We start from the raw sequence: 14128 nt of genomic DNA, 5'->3' as shown, positions 1-14128 counted from the left end.
ACAGTACTGATACCGGGATGACGTATCCCCTAGTGTAACTACATACAGGCTTCAAGTATCACATATCGTTACATATAAATAAAACACAGCGCAAGAATGGTTTATAGATGTTACATTCAGAACGACATCATGCGCGCATTGAATGATGGATACTATAGATACGCCATAAGCTTAGATAACACATGATGCTATAGGTATATACTACACATTTATGTTTTTATTCACACTGATTATATCATTACATCGATGAGACCGTAGATATAGATGCTACTATATTGGGTCGTACACACACTACTGTGTAAGTCCGCTAGAACTTACTTTCTAACTTGCACATTTACTTCATTATACAATATATTCCTATGGAAACCTTAATGAAGATGGATTTAAGCACGTGGTGTATGTGTTAATGCCTTATCATCAAGGATGTTGCATTACACTAATGTGGTCACTATCTTGGTATTGATATCGCACATCGCAAAAGGAGCACGTATTCGGAAGAACTATACAGGTAAGTGAATTGCTTCTGCGGTAAACGTTATTCTATCTGTGATACCAGTTACTTTATATCACCGATGTTTTCTATTACATCAGTTGTCTTAATATATTTTCAGATACGCAGCTAGATCTCTTCAAAGGTTAGGAGCGCTGTGATTCATTTGCATTACTATCAGATATCGCTAAAAACATTAAACAGGAGAGTTTGATGATGCCTACCAGTGCTGAAGTGGTATGTTGTTGTTTTATGACCACTATACTATTTTACAGATTGAGAAGATGAAACGGTTGGGTAGAGATTACTACATTTATATGTTGTCATAGCATTGATGAAGCTGAGTATAAGAAGATAGACAAGCGAATTGAGAAGGAAACTGCGGAGCTAACGGCTGATCACGGGAGGTACGTCACCAATCTAAATTACCAACGATAAACAGCTGCGGCACTGTGAATTACAAGCGGGACTATACACATCCGTGTCCAGAAGGTACGGTCGACATTACGTAGTACAATAACTAAACAGGTTGGACTCCTAAAAGTGACGGTTCGTGCTGGTATGTGATTGTGGTTTACTTTAAAATGTGTCCAGGGGCCAGGGGTATAAGGGCCCGTGTGAAGCTCTGCAGACCTTCAAGTGGTTCACAGAGGAAGAGAAGCGCAGCTTCGTATGTTAGTTACATATGCATGTATATTTATACAGGAACAACGTTGCTGTGCATTCTGGCCTCCGGTGAATTTAGAATCTATAAGTACTTCGGCTAAAATGCTACCGACTCCATTAAATGGCAGTGTAAGTTGTCATTAGATTGCTTTATTAGTTCCAGGTGGACCATGATAATGGCATGGTGATTGCAGCTAGAATATAATGCTACAACTTAATATTGAAGTGGATTCGTGGTTGTATTCTGAAAGCAGGTGTGAGTAGACCTGTTCCCGGCTTGTTTTCAGCAACATCTCGATCATTGGCGTAACTGTATGATTTTAATGTGTATAGTATATACCTTACCCTAGTGTGAATATCACGGGACCCAATTGATAATTGATGTATCCCTGCCGATTACCGTATCCATGCTCTCGAAGCATACATGAGATGAATAGCATCATGCTTATGCCTCTATCTTTCTTGTTTTTCATATGGTTATCTTCTAACATGCGTTCTTGGTTACTGTATACTGGACTGGGCAGTCCATTATGAACTGCTACTATAGACTCTAGTTGTTGCTTCAATTGTGTACGAACTTCATCTACGGTTTTCATGACCCATTGAGGTGGCTCCAATTTACTAGACAGTGACTTGAACGCCTCACTTAACTGTTGATCGTATTCCGTCAAAATGGATTCCATTAGTGCGTTTGTATCTTGTTTTGGATTATCACCCAACTCCTTGCGTAATTTGCTTTTAGCTTCACCTGCTGATATCATAACCATGCGTAGGTATGCGTCACCAGCGAATAGTGACACTTGCTTATACTCTTGGTCTAGTAGTGCCTTAATTATTTCATCGGCCTGTACATTATGTTTACCCATGAGCAACACTTACATCTAGATCCATGGTTCGGAGGTACAAGGCCAGGGTTGCATCCAACATAGAGGCTTCTATGTATTCCCCAAAGTCGGGTTGCCTTGTTCCACGGTATACATTTGCCAATCGGTGCTTAAGTATCTTTCTATGTGAATTGAAACAGGCATCACGAAGTCGTACTGCAGTACTGTTTGTAATTTTACTTGCCGATTCAACAGCCATGGAAATGGCCTTGGCCACATCTGAGGGTCATTAGTGCCTTTTATCTATGAACTACCTTTGGTATTAGTTATTGGAGCCATTTTGGCTATTACCCTGTATACCTCTGCCTCATCTTGATGGGTTTTAAACTCGATTTGGGTGGTGCCTTTGGTGTGTTCTAATAGGTACTTTTTAAAATGATCCCATGCTTCAATGTCCTTAGAGGTATGATCCTTTTTAACATCTTTTAGCGATGGTAGAAATATGTATACCTTTGGTGAATTACCTCGGGCTTGTAAATTTAATAATTCTTTAAGTATATTTCTGAAATTACGATTCAATCGAAATGAACTGGCGGTGAATTCAATATCTTCAGCGTTTACATGTAATAGCACCGCATTTGAGCGCTGTAATAGTTTCAGGATCTTACGCCTATCATATTTGCCTTCCAGGTCATCGGACAACGAACATATGTCAAGATCCAATACTAACGTACACTGCTCTGGCTCATTGACTTCCCACAGGTCGCATCGGGGTTTTAATGGGCCGTGTAGAGTAGAGGGCTGCTTGTGGTCCAAATTAAAACTATTCCAAAGCTCCCTTCTCTGTTTCGGACTGCGAGCACCGATGCTTGTAAACAGCTTGCAGGACCCATTTGTAGCAGTACTCAACCGCGATACCAGGTCTTCGCTTTGTGGCGACAGAATGGCTCCATCGAAAGAATGCTACAGCATCAGGTGAACAAGATACTAGCGTTATTAGCACGTGTTGCTATGAGGATAGCACTAGACTATGTGATAGACATACCTTCTTCGCTCCAGAAAGTGCCCTAGCATGTTTAATCAGGGTTCTACATAGAACTATAAACAGCCACTTACACCAGGTGCCACATCTCATAGCTCTATTGCGATACGAGATTCCTCGATATATATAGTGTACCTAGTTACTTTATATAGCCTGTAACACCCAGTAGACACTTAGGAATCCAGCAGTTTTATTGTATATAATAGGGATTAACATATCACTAAATGTATATACCGTAAGGTAAGTCTAATTATGATGTGTACTGCCCTGCAATCTAGAGTCACGTGACTTGGTGGTACTTCAATCAGTGATTATTCTTAATATAGCTGACTTGAGATGCTTTGTGGATAATGTTTTTTTTTATTCTAATAATTTAATATATTGCTTCCTATGGTATCGACATGTTGTTGATTAACCCATATGGTGTCGTAACATTTACCTGTATAACAAAGTACCTAATTATGTAAAGCAGTTTTAATATGCTAATAAAATGCATTCCGTTATGTGTAGGTGTGTTTATTTGGCTGGCGTTGTGGCTCCGGTACACCGATGCTGCAAGATGGAAGGTATTGGCTCCAGCTAAGGAAGGTACACATTTAGTTATTTTTGTCTTATGCTTGCGCAGACACACCTAAGTACCATAAATTCGCGTATACATTTTCCGAATCTTTGCTCTATACATTCGGGGGAGAGTCAGAAGGTTTGGATTTGTGACATTATGTAATGACAACTGATAGGTACATTCAGTAGTGACCTGAAGCGGTTTGACCCATGGAGGAAGCAATGGGTGACCTTGCCATCTGTTGGGAATGTCCCAGCTCCTAGAGCTGGAGCTACTTTGACTAAAATAGGCTCCACTTTATATCTCATAGGAGGGTATAACCAGAATGGCACTTTAGGTACTATTAGTCAATACGGTATGTATTATGTATTTGTGTCATATAGCGTAGATGTCATAAATAACAAGTGGACTCATGTATATCCTCAAGGAGTTAATAAATTTCTGCCCAGGAGTGGGCATGCTAGCTGTACTGACGGCGTTAATCGCATTTATATATTTGGTGGATACAACGATGTGGGTTCTAATTCATTTGTGTGACACATTCCAGGATGGCATATATCTCAATGATTTGCATGAGATTACAATATCCACGAAAACAACAACTGAACCTTATAGCCAGGAGATTGTTGCATCATTCAAGTTGCTTAGTACCGGTTGGTATACCACTTGTGTAATTGAGACACTATAGATTCTAGTAAGGGGGGTATTAACCCATCGCCGAAGGAATGTGCTTCTATGCAGTTAGTGGATGGCAAGCTCTATCTCCATGGTGGATATTCTTATGGTGGCAGCAGTCACGATGACATGTGGGTAGATTCTGTGTTGAAACAATAGTTCCAGGTGGACCTTTGACTTGGGTGACTTGAAGTGGTCGCAAGTAGACTCTCCGGTTGTCCCTCCTCCATCAGAGGGCATGAGCTCTCTTAGTTTAGGGAGGAGTATATTTTACTTCGGGGGGTGTGACTTTGGATATGCATCCACTAGATGCTACAGGTAAGCTGTGATTATGCTGCATAGATCGCTATCAGTGATTTATGGCGCTTCGACACTACGTCTTCTAGATGGTACATCATACCAACATCGGGTATCAATCCCAGTGGAAGGGCATATGCCGCTTTGGCATTTGTCAACGGTGAGTTGCACTTTTTGAGTGATTTATTAACTACAGACACCTTTGTTTTGTATGGCGGATCAAAGCTGGACAAGAAGGCCTTTGACGACTCATACCAGCTCGTAGAATTACAGCCGTGCACTGACCCGGACCACACGTGTCTCGGTAGAGGTAACTTAAATAGGCCAACATAACTATTATCAGGATCGTGCTTGGGTGTTTCATGCCGTTGCAATACGGGATTCACTGGCTACGACTGTAGCATATCTCTTCAGGGTACCCAGGGGCCACCGGATACTCCAACTCATACTGAAATGTGAATGTATGTAATTCATATTGAACTGTGGTTCAGTAATCATGATGACGGCATCATCGCTAGTCGGCGTTTTAAAAACTCCGGCAGGGATGAATCGGTTAGCATGCGACGTACCGCTTCAGTTTTCAAACGTCGCATGGGTGCGATACTCTGTCCTGCAGAGGTTGGCTTTAGTGAGTTTAGCGTAGCGCAGCTTTTCTTTAGCACCCACATTTTGGTATCACCCTTGAGGAACGGTATTGCCACTTGCTGTAGCAATGACTCGAAAAGTGGTGCTGAATCTATTGAGTATCCTATTGCCGTAAGCTCTTGGGAAATCTGTTCGGCTGAGTACACGCGATTGTTCAATGCCGTTGTTATGGCTGACTTCAGGATATAGCGGTATATAATCTGTGATACCACTGAGCTCTGTGTCTCTCGTAGTGTCTTGATCTGTTTCATACATTCGTGCAAGCGGTTAGGCCAGTATGCCTGATAAGTCTTCATTAATGAATTGTAGTTCGTGTAGAAATCTTGGTCTCGCTTTAATTTTAGTGTCCAAAGTTTGCCATGTTGTTGTGCTACTTGCGATAACATTTCGTGTACCATGGGTACTGGCAGGCCGGTGAGGCTATGCACTGCCTCCATGGTTACGTGGCCGTAGGCACCCTTTTGTAGCAAGTCCCTCATGACCACGTCGCGATAGAACAGACCCAGGATAACATCGCGGCAAACCACTAGATACGCGCGATCCTCGTTATCGTAGTCGTCCTCGATGGTGTAGTTCGGTATCGCATGGTCAGATGCCAATATCCAATTTCCGTCGATATTTGTTGCAAATTCCTGCAATATTTCTATTAATCGGTCATCAGTCACGCTTTCGTTATATACTACATCCTTTTTGAGTGAGTAGAACGAATCAATGTTACGCAACGTTAGCAACAGCTTCAATTGGGTTTCAATATCCAGGTTGCTCATGAAGCGGATATTTGGTGTATTCTTTTGCATTTCCCTGTAAACAATGGTCTTGCCTCGGTATTTAAATGCTGGGTTCATTGAATGCCGGTATCCGTCTACATCTGACTCCAGGCTGCAGTGCCATTCTTCATGGTACTTTCCATATTCCTGTGCGAAGCACACGGCGTTTATGTAGAGCGAGGGCTCATCGTAGAAGAATATGGGCGACCTTGCAATGTTCTGCAGGGTCCTGTACCTTTGGGTTAGTATCTGCACAATCTCTCGGGATTGTGGTGAGTCGATGCCGTTAATGTTATGGATATCTCTCCACTGCAAGTTTCTATTTTGAAACAGACTTGTCAGCGTGTCGTCAAAGTTAACGAATTGGCGGTTGCCAGGCTTGACTTTAGGTCGCAGTTGTATAACACCCCTAACTGGGACGATATGTAACGACCTAACTATACCCTGATCAGTTTCCTCTACTACCAGTACTCCTAGACAGTCGCAAACATGATCTCCTGTGACAATCTCTGACCTGAGCTTCAAGATATTCCTTTTGTATGGCTGGGCAGGTGCATTTAACTCCAGGAATCCTATAGCGTTCGCTGGGTCTGAAGGTTCGCAACGGAGGTACGGGCTCGATGATCTGGAACTTTTCCTGCCTGACAGTATCTTAACATCTTCGTCTTGTATTGGTCCTATATCGTATACTATCTTGAAGTGTGGGCAGCTGCTTCGCTTGCTTTTTTTAACTATTGACGACACGCCATACATACGCTCGTCAACTACTTCGCGGCGCGACTCGATACCCACTGATAATTCCGAGATGGTTAACATATCAGTTGCATTCGAGCTTTTGGCAATTCTGTCGTGTATATGAACTTCGTCTGACCCGTTAACTTCATCTGAAGTGGCCAATTCCAGTGGATACTGGAATAGGAACAAATCGCCAAAAGGCTTGCTACAGAGTTCTTTAACTACTGACAGTGTACTCGGCGGTTCAACAACGCTACTTAATAGGTCCTGCATAACAGTGTTGTTTAGAAAGACATCAAACTCGCAGACCACTGGATCGTCGTCCATGGCATCAATATCCATAGCATGTTGATCGTTAGTATCCTTCATCTTCGGTACGATGACTCAAAATACATACTCCAGTAGGCTTTACCGAATGTTGTTGGATTACGATATAGAGTACTGCCTTTAATAGTCCTGTAATTGGCCAATTCCCGAAGAAGGCTTACAGCGCGATGTGCATAGCATATGCGATAGAATCCAGGTGTACATCCCTTTGGGGAATCTATGTACCTGACATATGTCAATCATTATTGATATACATTGTGTAGGATAAGTCCTGGAAGATATATCAATGAATAGTGGTTATAAATACGCTTTTAAAATGTGTTGTATGGGGACCAGAGGCAGGAATGTGGATTACTAATGATTTATGAGTTACCTGAGTATTGTTATTTCTTTTCAAGGTTGTACCAGGGTGTTTTTCTGGTAAATAAGTTTACACATCAATTTGTGGTGATGATGTAGACATGTGTCTGGTTCTGCAGGTACACATTTAGCTAATATAGCAATTACAAATTGCAATTCGTTATAATTTTAAGGAAATAAAAGCCTAATTATGCATTAAATGGCATATCTCTGTACCCAGTGGTTGTAATGTTGCACACTGTTATTGTCGATTGGATTGTGTTTGTTATGTAAACTGGACTGTATAGCTCTATCTACAACATTTGCAAGTCCCTGGATGCGTTATTTACGCTATGGTATGTTACTAGATTACAACAGATGTATCTATTGATGGGTGCTTGAACACGTGTTGAGTAACTAATCTGTGATCGCATAAACCGTAGGGGTGATATCAGCACTTCTGGACAGTGACATATACTGCAAGGTTGAGTTATAGTGACATCGGTTCCTTGTTGGTCTATATTATCGGGTGCTTTTTAGAAGACGCTTTATATGAATGCTACTTGCGGAGCGGTATTGACTGCATTCAAGTCAACACGATGCGCTCCACTTGGTTTAACCTCCGCAAGGCGGTGAATGAGATTAACAACTTCAAGCAGTACCTGTATACCGATTCTGAGGAGGATGATGACACTCATCGTTATCCAAGGGATGCAGGATCGTTGCCTCCAGATGGTGGGCATGCTACCGCAAGCAGGGTATCTCCTGCCGCCGCTACGTCGGCGGCAGATGCTGCGGGCAGCTACTGCCCTTTGGAGGCCGCTGAACAACGTGAGTGGATGATTCAATCTTTGGGCAACGTTTCAAATGACGATAGCAGTGGCATATTAGGTGATTTTACTAACAAACTTATATCGTATTACGGATCCGATATGAATGAAAGCGGACGGCAATCCGTCAGCAATCCTCCGGTATCGTTTACTACAACTCACAAGAGCCCTGTACCATATAGTGGCAATGACACTGGCTTGGTAGCCAAGGAAAGCTCAGTTCACAACGCCGGCAACACCGGTTCATCAATTGCTATATCTTCACGTTTGCATTTGCTCTACAAAATGTGTGAGATGCTGGAATTCCTTTGGAAAGAAATTGAGTCTAGGGTCAGGGATGCCACTGGATACACCATGTTTGTCCAGCCTATGGAGCGTCCTTCAAGTTGGCTTGATTGCCACAGTGTTCATAAGGATCACACCGAGCGTATATTATCATGGTTGGAGCGTTCGTTACATACTATGGGCATTTTAGCGCGTGTTTTGAACATTGACGAGCCACGCCTTCTTGCTGGGTCTAATGTCCTCTTGGAAGCAATCAAGCATACGGAGCCACTGTTATTTTACGGTACAACTCCACAACCCAGTATAACCGATGGACCAGTCGAGGAAAACCCTGGTGAATACATGCGTTTAATTACCTATATTTCTAAGATTCAGGTGGGTTGCTTGTGTAACAAATTAACTTTACTTAGGCAGATCACGATCGCAGGCTAGAGAAGCTGTCATCCATTCACAATGCATCTATTATACAAGCATCTAAAGCAGATGCGCTTGAGCAGCAGGTTGGTTTTTGTGGTATGGACACATCCATGGTATAGGTCAAGGCACTCCAAGAGACCTTGGGTTCCCTGGAGGAGCAGCTTGAAGAGAAACGCAGGGAAATCAAGCGGTTAACGGAATCACTTCTGACTGCCAATACTGTGAAGACACAGTTAGTGCAGAAGAACGAGGAGCTTATCGCATCTAATCAGAGGCTACTCATGAAGAAGAGTGAGTTCATAGACAAGGATACGGTTGGGAAGATGATAGAGCAGTATTATGCTCATGACCGTGCGGGCAGTCATCGTAAGGACGACATTATCAAGCTTTTGGAGAGCATGCTGGGTATAGAACCTCCATCTGAGTTGGCTAACCCGGTGGTATTGAAAGGCGCCCGCTCCTTGGCCAATGAGTTCATTGACTTCCTGGAAGAACAACATTAGACGACACACATATCGGTTTCTCATGGTACTTATGCTTAATACTATATTTATATTTTATGAGGAAGGCTGTGCGTCACAGGTGTGTTGGTATTACCTCGGTTGTACCCTAGCCTTCGGTTGAAAACAACACATTAGTGGTTTATAATATATTTTTGTGTTATACCATTTTAATGTGCAGGTATAAAGTTTATCGACAGGTCACGTCGACCTTGATTCGTGTATTTATATAGTGTACCCGTACCCAGGTGCTCTCTTATATCGCAGGATAATGTATATCGGTCACTAAGAAATACGACATGGTGTTACTATGGCTCAACATGGCAGTGCTCCTATTTCCAGTAGTCTGTATATGACTAAACGTGCTAAACTTTCCGATGCATTATCCAAGTTTACCAATTGCGGCACTGTAGCCATTGGTTCTGGTGACCAAGGGGATGGGTTCCTTGGTTCCAGCTACCCTTCTCAAGAGCCAATACCGCAATACAGTTCAGAGGACCGAGATGCCCGTAAAGCTTTGGTGGAGGTCGCTTTAAGGCGTATGCGCATATCACCTTTAGAGGGCGATGACGATGAATCAAGCTCAATTCCTTATAACCCTGTAGAGGAGGGTATTAAGTACTTCTCCCGACAAAATGAGCTGCGGAATATTAAGAACCACTTGGATATTGACGCTGCAGTATCAGCTCCGCATGTGAGGCATCCTCCATTGCTTGGTAATTTAGATGACATGTTCAGTTTGATTGACATGGACAACAGATCCTATGCTACGTCTGTTATGTCGAGACGTATACCTATAGGCCCTAATGGCACGGAAGGTTACGTGGGTCCGTTGACTTATAATGATATTGCCGTTTTGCTTATCCTTGCGCAGAAGCTGCAGGACACGAATGCCTTTGACAACAATTTGGAGATGAACATTGAGATGTCTTCTAGCATGTGGAAGCAAACTGGCAAGGTATCGAATGTGGTAGCTCCTCAGGTTATAATGAGTCTCTTTGAGGGCAGAAGTGCGCAGTGTACTATGTGTGGTTTACGATTCAGTTCAAATGAAGTTCGTCATCGTCATGCACTATTGCATGACGACAAGCGCCGTGATGTGCTGTGGTCAGCTGTTGACGAGTGGGTGGCCAACCCGGATTCAACAAACTTTATGCGCGGTGGTCAACGTGAACTGTTTACATTACAACGTATGCATGCGCTATTACTTTCTGTTGAAGATTCACAATCGGTTAATATCCAGTGGCTTAGGGGGTTACTGTTACCAAGGAAAGCTTTGGTATCTACGAAATCGGATGCCCCAATGGATACGGACAGTGGCGATATAGACGAAAGCCCCGATGAAATGGACACTGGCCATGTTAAAATAGACGGCAACCATTGTTTGTGGTCCTGGGGGACCATGACTGACTGCTCGGAATTCCCACCTCCAATGGCGCAGCAGGTTGCCATTGGGGCCATCGGAGTTGCTTGCTCTATGTCGTTCCTCATTGAAACATCGCATAAGGCGTGTTTCAACATATCGCGATTCATGGATGAGACGCCTTTCGTGGCTCACTTTAGTGATATCACAAGGATGACTTGTGCTTTATGTTACGATCCCCTGGATGTCGTGTTCAGCGTGAGGTATAACAGCCTGGTCTACTCTGATACCGTTTGCTTCAAGATTGACAAACGTTACATGGACAAGGGATTTCAGGATGAGCAGGTAAACTGCCGCATGTTGTTGGCTACTAAAGGTCTTGGTAGTTCCAATGATTTGTTTATGGTCATGAGGAAGCTTGCTGGTATAACATTGCTGAAATCTGATTTACGCTCACCTTTGGATACCGCTTGTACTGATTGGTCCTTGAATCATGATGTCTCTATACTAGAGGACAAGGGTATCATTCCGTATAGTAGGACTGTGGTCCCTCCCAAGGACAGGTTGATTGAACAGCTGTTCAACAACTGGTTGGGTCCTTTTTCAACTCCGGGTAGCAACTTCAATGCTCCCAATAGCCTCATGTACACCCATAGGGCTTGTATGCGTTTTATTATAAATGCTCATGTCCGGCGGGCAAATGAGCTTTTGGTTGGCAATCCTGCTTCTAAATACATAAGACCCTTGAAGGTCGTTTGATGGACTTGGTTAATATAAACACAATATCTTGCTTTTGCAGGCACTATATTCACTTAAGTAGTATGCCATGACCCAGAAATCTGAGGTCTATATGTTGGTAGCTGTGACTATAGTTACTGTAGCACTATCACCTAGGTTGATCTACAGCCTGGAATTGCGCAATCCCGCTTAATATAGAATTGCTATACAAAAAGTTATATACATAAATTAAGATTGACCAGTTTCGGACATTAGTTTCTTGACTACTTCCTTCAAGAGCTTAGATCCATGATTTCCATTATTATCCCAATTCGGGTCATCTAGCACAGCTTCAATGTTATTATCAATTTGTTCTAGTATATAAGTTCGGAAGTTGGTGGACACCTACGTTACATATTTTGTGCACTTCTGGGTACCTACCGTTTTAAACTCGAAAACAGTATTTAATGCGTGGTCCTGCCAATATTCCACAAAACTAAAGAAGTATAGTACATGCAAAGTCAAGACAGTGTCTATAGGGCTACTTTCATCGTCGTAGAAGAAAATTGCCACGTTATTATCCTTGATATCCTCCATAATCCATGATGTTACGTTAATACTTGTAATAGCAAATGGGAACCATGCTTCTAGTTTAAGCGATAGTTTCAATGCTTCTCTAGCCATTGCCTCATGTTCCACGGCCAGGTAGTGCAGACACTTTAGTCCTAAAAGTCCCGTCATTCTGAAATCTGACAACGGCGTCTGGAATCCCAAATCACCCCAACTGGAGATATTTTCATCTTCCTTGTTGATTGATTTGGTTACTTGGAATGATTCTGGAATGCTGCGATCGTCCAATGCTTCCCATATATCGTAGAGTAACTACACAGTGATGTATATGTATAGACTAGGCTAATAGGGTCAGCCCCTATGACATACCTTGCAATGGACTGGGTCGTCTTCTGAGACTGGTATGTTTGCTACATTAAATATTTGCTTGACCGCTAGGTTCTTGCGGTTCATTTGTTTGATGACATCAACAAGACTATTTCGGTAATTGGGTTGTATACTCAATTCCTTCATTAATACTTCAGTTACGTCGTCTATGATAATTTCTTCTCCTAGAAGGCTGGCCATTTTCTGATATCAATGAGCGTAGAGGACCTATAACCTACCGCTTCCCCTAGGGTCTCGTTACAGAAGCATTCGAAATCCACCAATGTTTGCAGGTTAGTGGATTTATCTACTGGACTCGGCAAAACACCAACGGCTGCTTTAATGTAATCGTAAGGGCCATATCCTAGTATAATGCTCTGTGCGTATGATATGCAAGCTATCTTGGAAAACCATTTTTGCAACCATTTGAAAAGGTGCTTATGGTTGACCATTTTGGTCAAATACGAGGCTGATTGTGATAACATTTTTTTTTATATGGATTCATTTGTCGCATGTTCTACATGGGCATTGCATCCCTCACATTGCTATTCTGCGTTGGGTGTGTATATATAACATTTACTGGTAAATTCATTTCTATTATTTCTATGAAACACATATAAAATGAGGGCACATAACTCCTATTTGGGGTGTTAAATTACTGGATTCCTGTGCACTGTGTTTAGTGATACCTTGTATTATCAGTGATGGAATAAATTGCTATACTCTCTCGTTGCTTACTTGTATTTCTATATTTTTGTAATGAAATTGTGTATTTCAGTCAATGTAAATATTCATTACACATTTTTTGTGCAACCCATTGTAATGTCGTTTTGGTTTATGATACCCTGCCATCACGAATTAATTCCTGGCATCCTTCAGGAAGTACTATTACAGATTAGTACTTGGCTTTCATTGATATAGGCGCTACAACAAGTTGATATGCATTCTCTGGTGGATACCTTCTCACAAACAACGCATATGAAGGTGTCACTACAGAGCCACTTTGGTTATGGCATTTATTCTATACATCTTCGTTAGCATGTTTAACATTGCTTCAGATTGCATCGGATGGCTATCAACAATGGAAATGATACTGCCTTCCCTATAGCAATGACTGGGTATAATACAACAGGGTAACCAGGAAATGTATAGACCGTATCACTATAGTAAAAGACATTCCATGATATAGCGCACGAATAGTATAAAACAACTTTATTCTTTTGGTTTCTGTTGCCGGGGTAACCGACCCTATCCAAAAAGTCTTAAAAGGAATGATTTCCTATATGTAATTTCGACTACATGGAACTAATGCCGCATACATTCCGAGATATATAGATATCTGGTATACTACATGTGTGTCTACTCATGGAATGAATAGGAAGCGCTGTGTACAACGCACGATATTCTCTGACACGTGGAGCCGTTATTATCGCTGTATAGCAATAAAAATTCATTATGCAATATATTCTCGGCGATGTGTATGTTTTGACTGTTTCTGACATATCGCGGGGATGTCCCACTGTATGTTCCCCGTACACTTGCCCACGTAATATCCCCTGATAGTACACACCGTTACTAAATTTGCATATTTTACAGCCATACATTTGTATATGTCCACCTGAATCTATTAGTTGTAGGGATCAGGGGCGCACTTCATATCTATCGGTCATTCGTGTGTTGTCTGGTAACACGCGAGGCGGTGTTTATTCCA

General features: G+C 42.2%; 7 protein-coding genes across 7 annotated transcripts; 4 read left to right on the top strand and 3 right to left on the bottom strand.

Annotated features, from left to right (window-relative positions):
* The first annotated feature begins 338 nt into the window (after positions 1-338).
* BBOV_I000840 (uncharacterized protein) lies at positions 339-1362 on the top strand. The gene is made up of 10 exons (XM_001608696.2): positions 339-508; positions 612-635; positions 672-727; positions 766-782; positions 820-897; positions 933-982; positions 1019-1049; positions 1085-1160; positions 1196-1285; positions 1320-1362. The coding sequence occupies exons 1-10, from the start codon at positions 424-426 to the stop codon at positions 1359-1361; spliced, it is 549 nt and encodes a 182-aa protein (XP_001608746.1). The 5' UTR covers positions 339-423; the 3' UTR covers position 1362.
* Positions 1363-3183, bottom strand: BBOV_I000830 (uncharacterized protein). The gene is made up of 5 exons (XM_001608695.2): positions 3026-3183; positions 2295-2943; positions 2036-2259; positions 1502-2001; positions 1363-1466 (listed from the first exon to the last, which is right to left on the bottom strand). The coding sequence occupies exons 1-5, from the start codon at positions 3113-3115 to the stop codon at positions 1364-1366; spliced, it is 1566 nt and encodes a 521-aa protein (XP_001608745.1). The 5' UTR covers positions 3116-3183; the 3' UTR covers position 1363.
* A 310-nt stretch (positions 3184-3493) lies between these two features.
* BBOV_I000820 (kelch repeat domain containing protein) lies at positions 3494-5018 on the top strand. The gene is made up of 10 exons (XM_051767353.1): positions 3494-3610; positions 3648-3722; positions 3760-3939; positions 3973-4097; positions 4132-4237; positions 4273-4390; positions 4425-4577; positions 4613-4716; positions 4753-4866; positions 4900-5018. Exons 1-10 carry the CDS (start codon positions 3502-3504, stop codon positions 5013-5015), a joined length of 1200 nt encoding a protein of 399 aa, XP_051622947.1. The 5' UTR covers positions 3494-3501; the 3' UTR covers positions 5016-5018.
* Positions 5019-5027: 9 nt separating this feature from the next.
* On the bottom strand, positions 5028-7294 carry BBOV_I000810 (uncharacterized protein). Its single transcript, XM_001608693.2, has one exon. It carries the CDS (start codon positions 7070-7072, stop codon positions 5051-5053), a length of 2022 nt encoding a protein of 673 aa, XP_001608743.1. The 5' UTR covers positions 7073-7294; the 3' UTR covers positions 5028-5050.
* Positions 7295-7641: 347 nt separating this feature from the next.
* On the top strand, positions 7642-9427 carry BBOV_I000800 (uncharacterized protein). The gene is made up of 4 exons (XM_001608692.2): positions 7642-7725; positions 7813-8859; positions 8895-8984; positions 9021-9427. Exons 2-4 carry the CDS (start codon positions 7969-7971, stop codon positions 9402-9404), a joined length of 1365 nt encoding a protein of 454 aa, XP_001608742.1. The 5' UTR covers positions 7642-7725; positions 7813-7968; the 3' UTR covers positions 9405-9427.
* A 224-nt stretch (positions 9428-9651) lies between these two features.
* On the top strand, positions 9652-11603 carry BBOV_I000790 (uncharacterized protein). The gene has a single exon (XM_001608691.2). The coding sequence runs from the start codon at positions 9712-9714 to the stop codon at positions 11521-11523; it is 1812 nt and encodes a 603-aa protein (XP_001608741.1). The 5' UTR covers positions 9652-9711; the 3' UTR covers positions 11524-11603.
* Positions 11604-11725: 122 nt separating this feature from the next.
* On the bottom strand, positions 11726-12928 carry BBOV_I000780 (ELMO/CED-12 family protein). The gene is made up of 4 exons (XM_001608690.2): positions 12657-12928; positions 12421-12621; positions 11923-12363; positions 11726-11886 (listed from the first exon to the last, which is right to left on the bottom strand). The coding sequence occupies exons 1-4, from the start codon at positions 12900-12902 to the stop codon at positions 11731-11733; spliced, it is 1044 nt and encodes a 347-aa protein (XP_001608740.2). The 5' UTR covers positions 12903-12928; the 3' UTR covers positions 11726-11730.
* Between the last annotated feature and the right edge of the window lie 1200 nt (positions 12929-14128).

This window comes from Babesia bovis, chromosome 1 (assembly GCF_000165395.2).
Source record: "Babesia bovis T2Bo chromosome 1, whole genome shotgun sequence".
Lineage (NCBI taxonomy): Eukaryota > Apicomplexa > Aconoidasida > Piroplasmida > Babesiidae > Babesia > Babesia bovis.
This window is presented reverse-complemented; position numbering and strand designations above follow the sequence as displayed.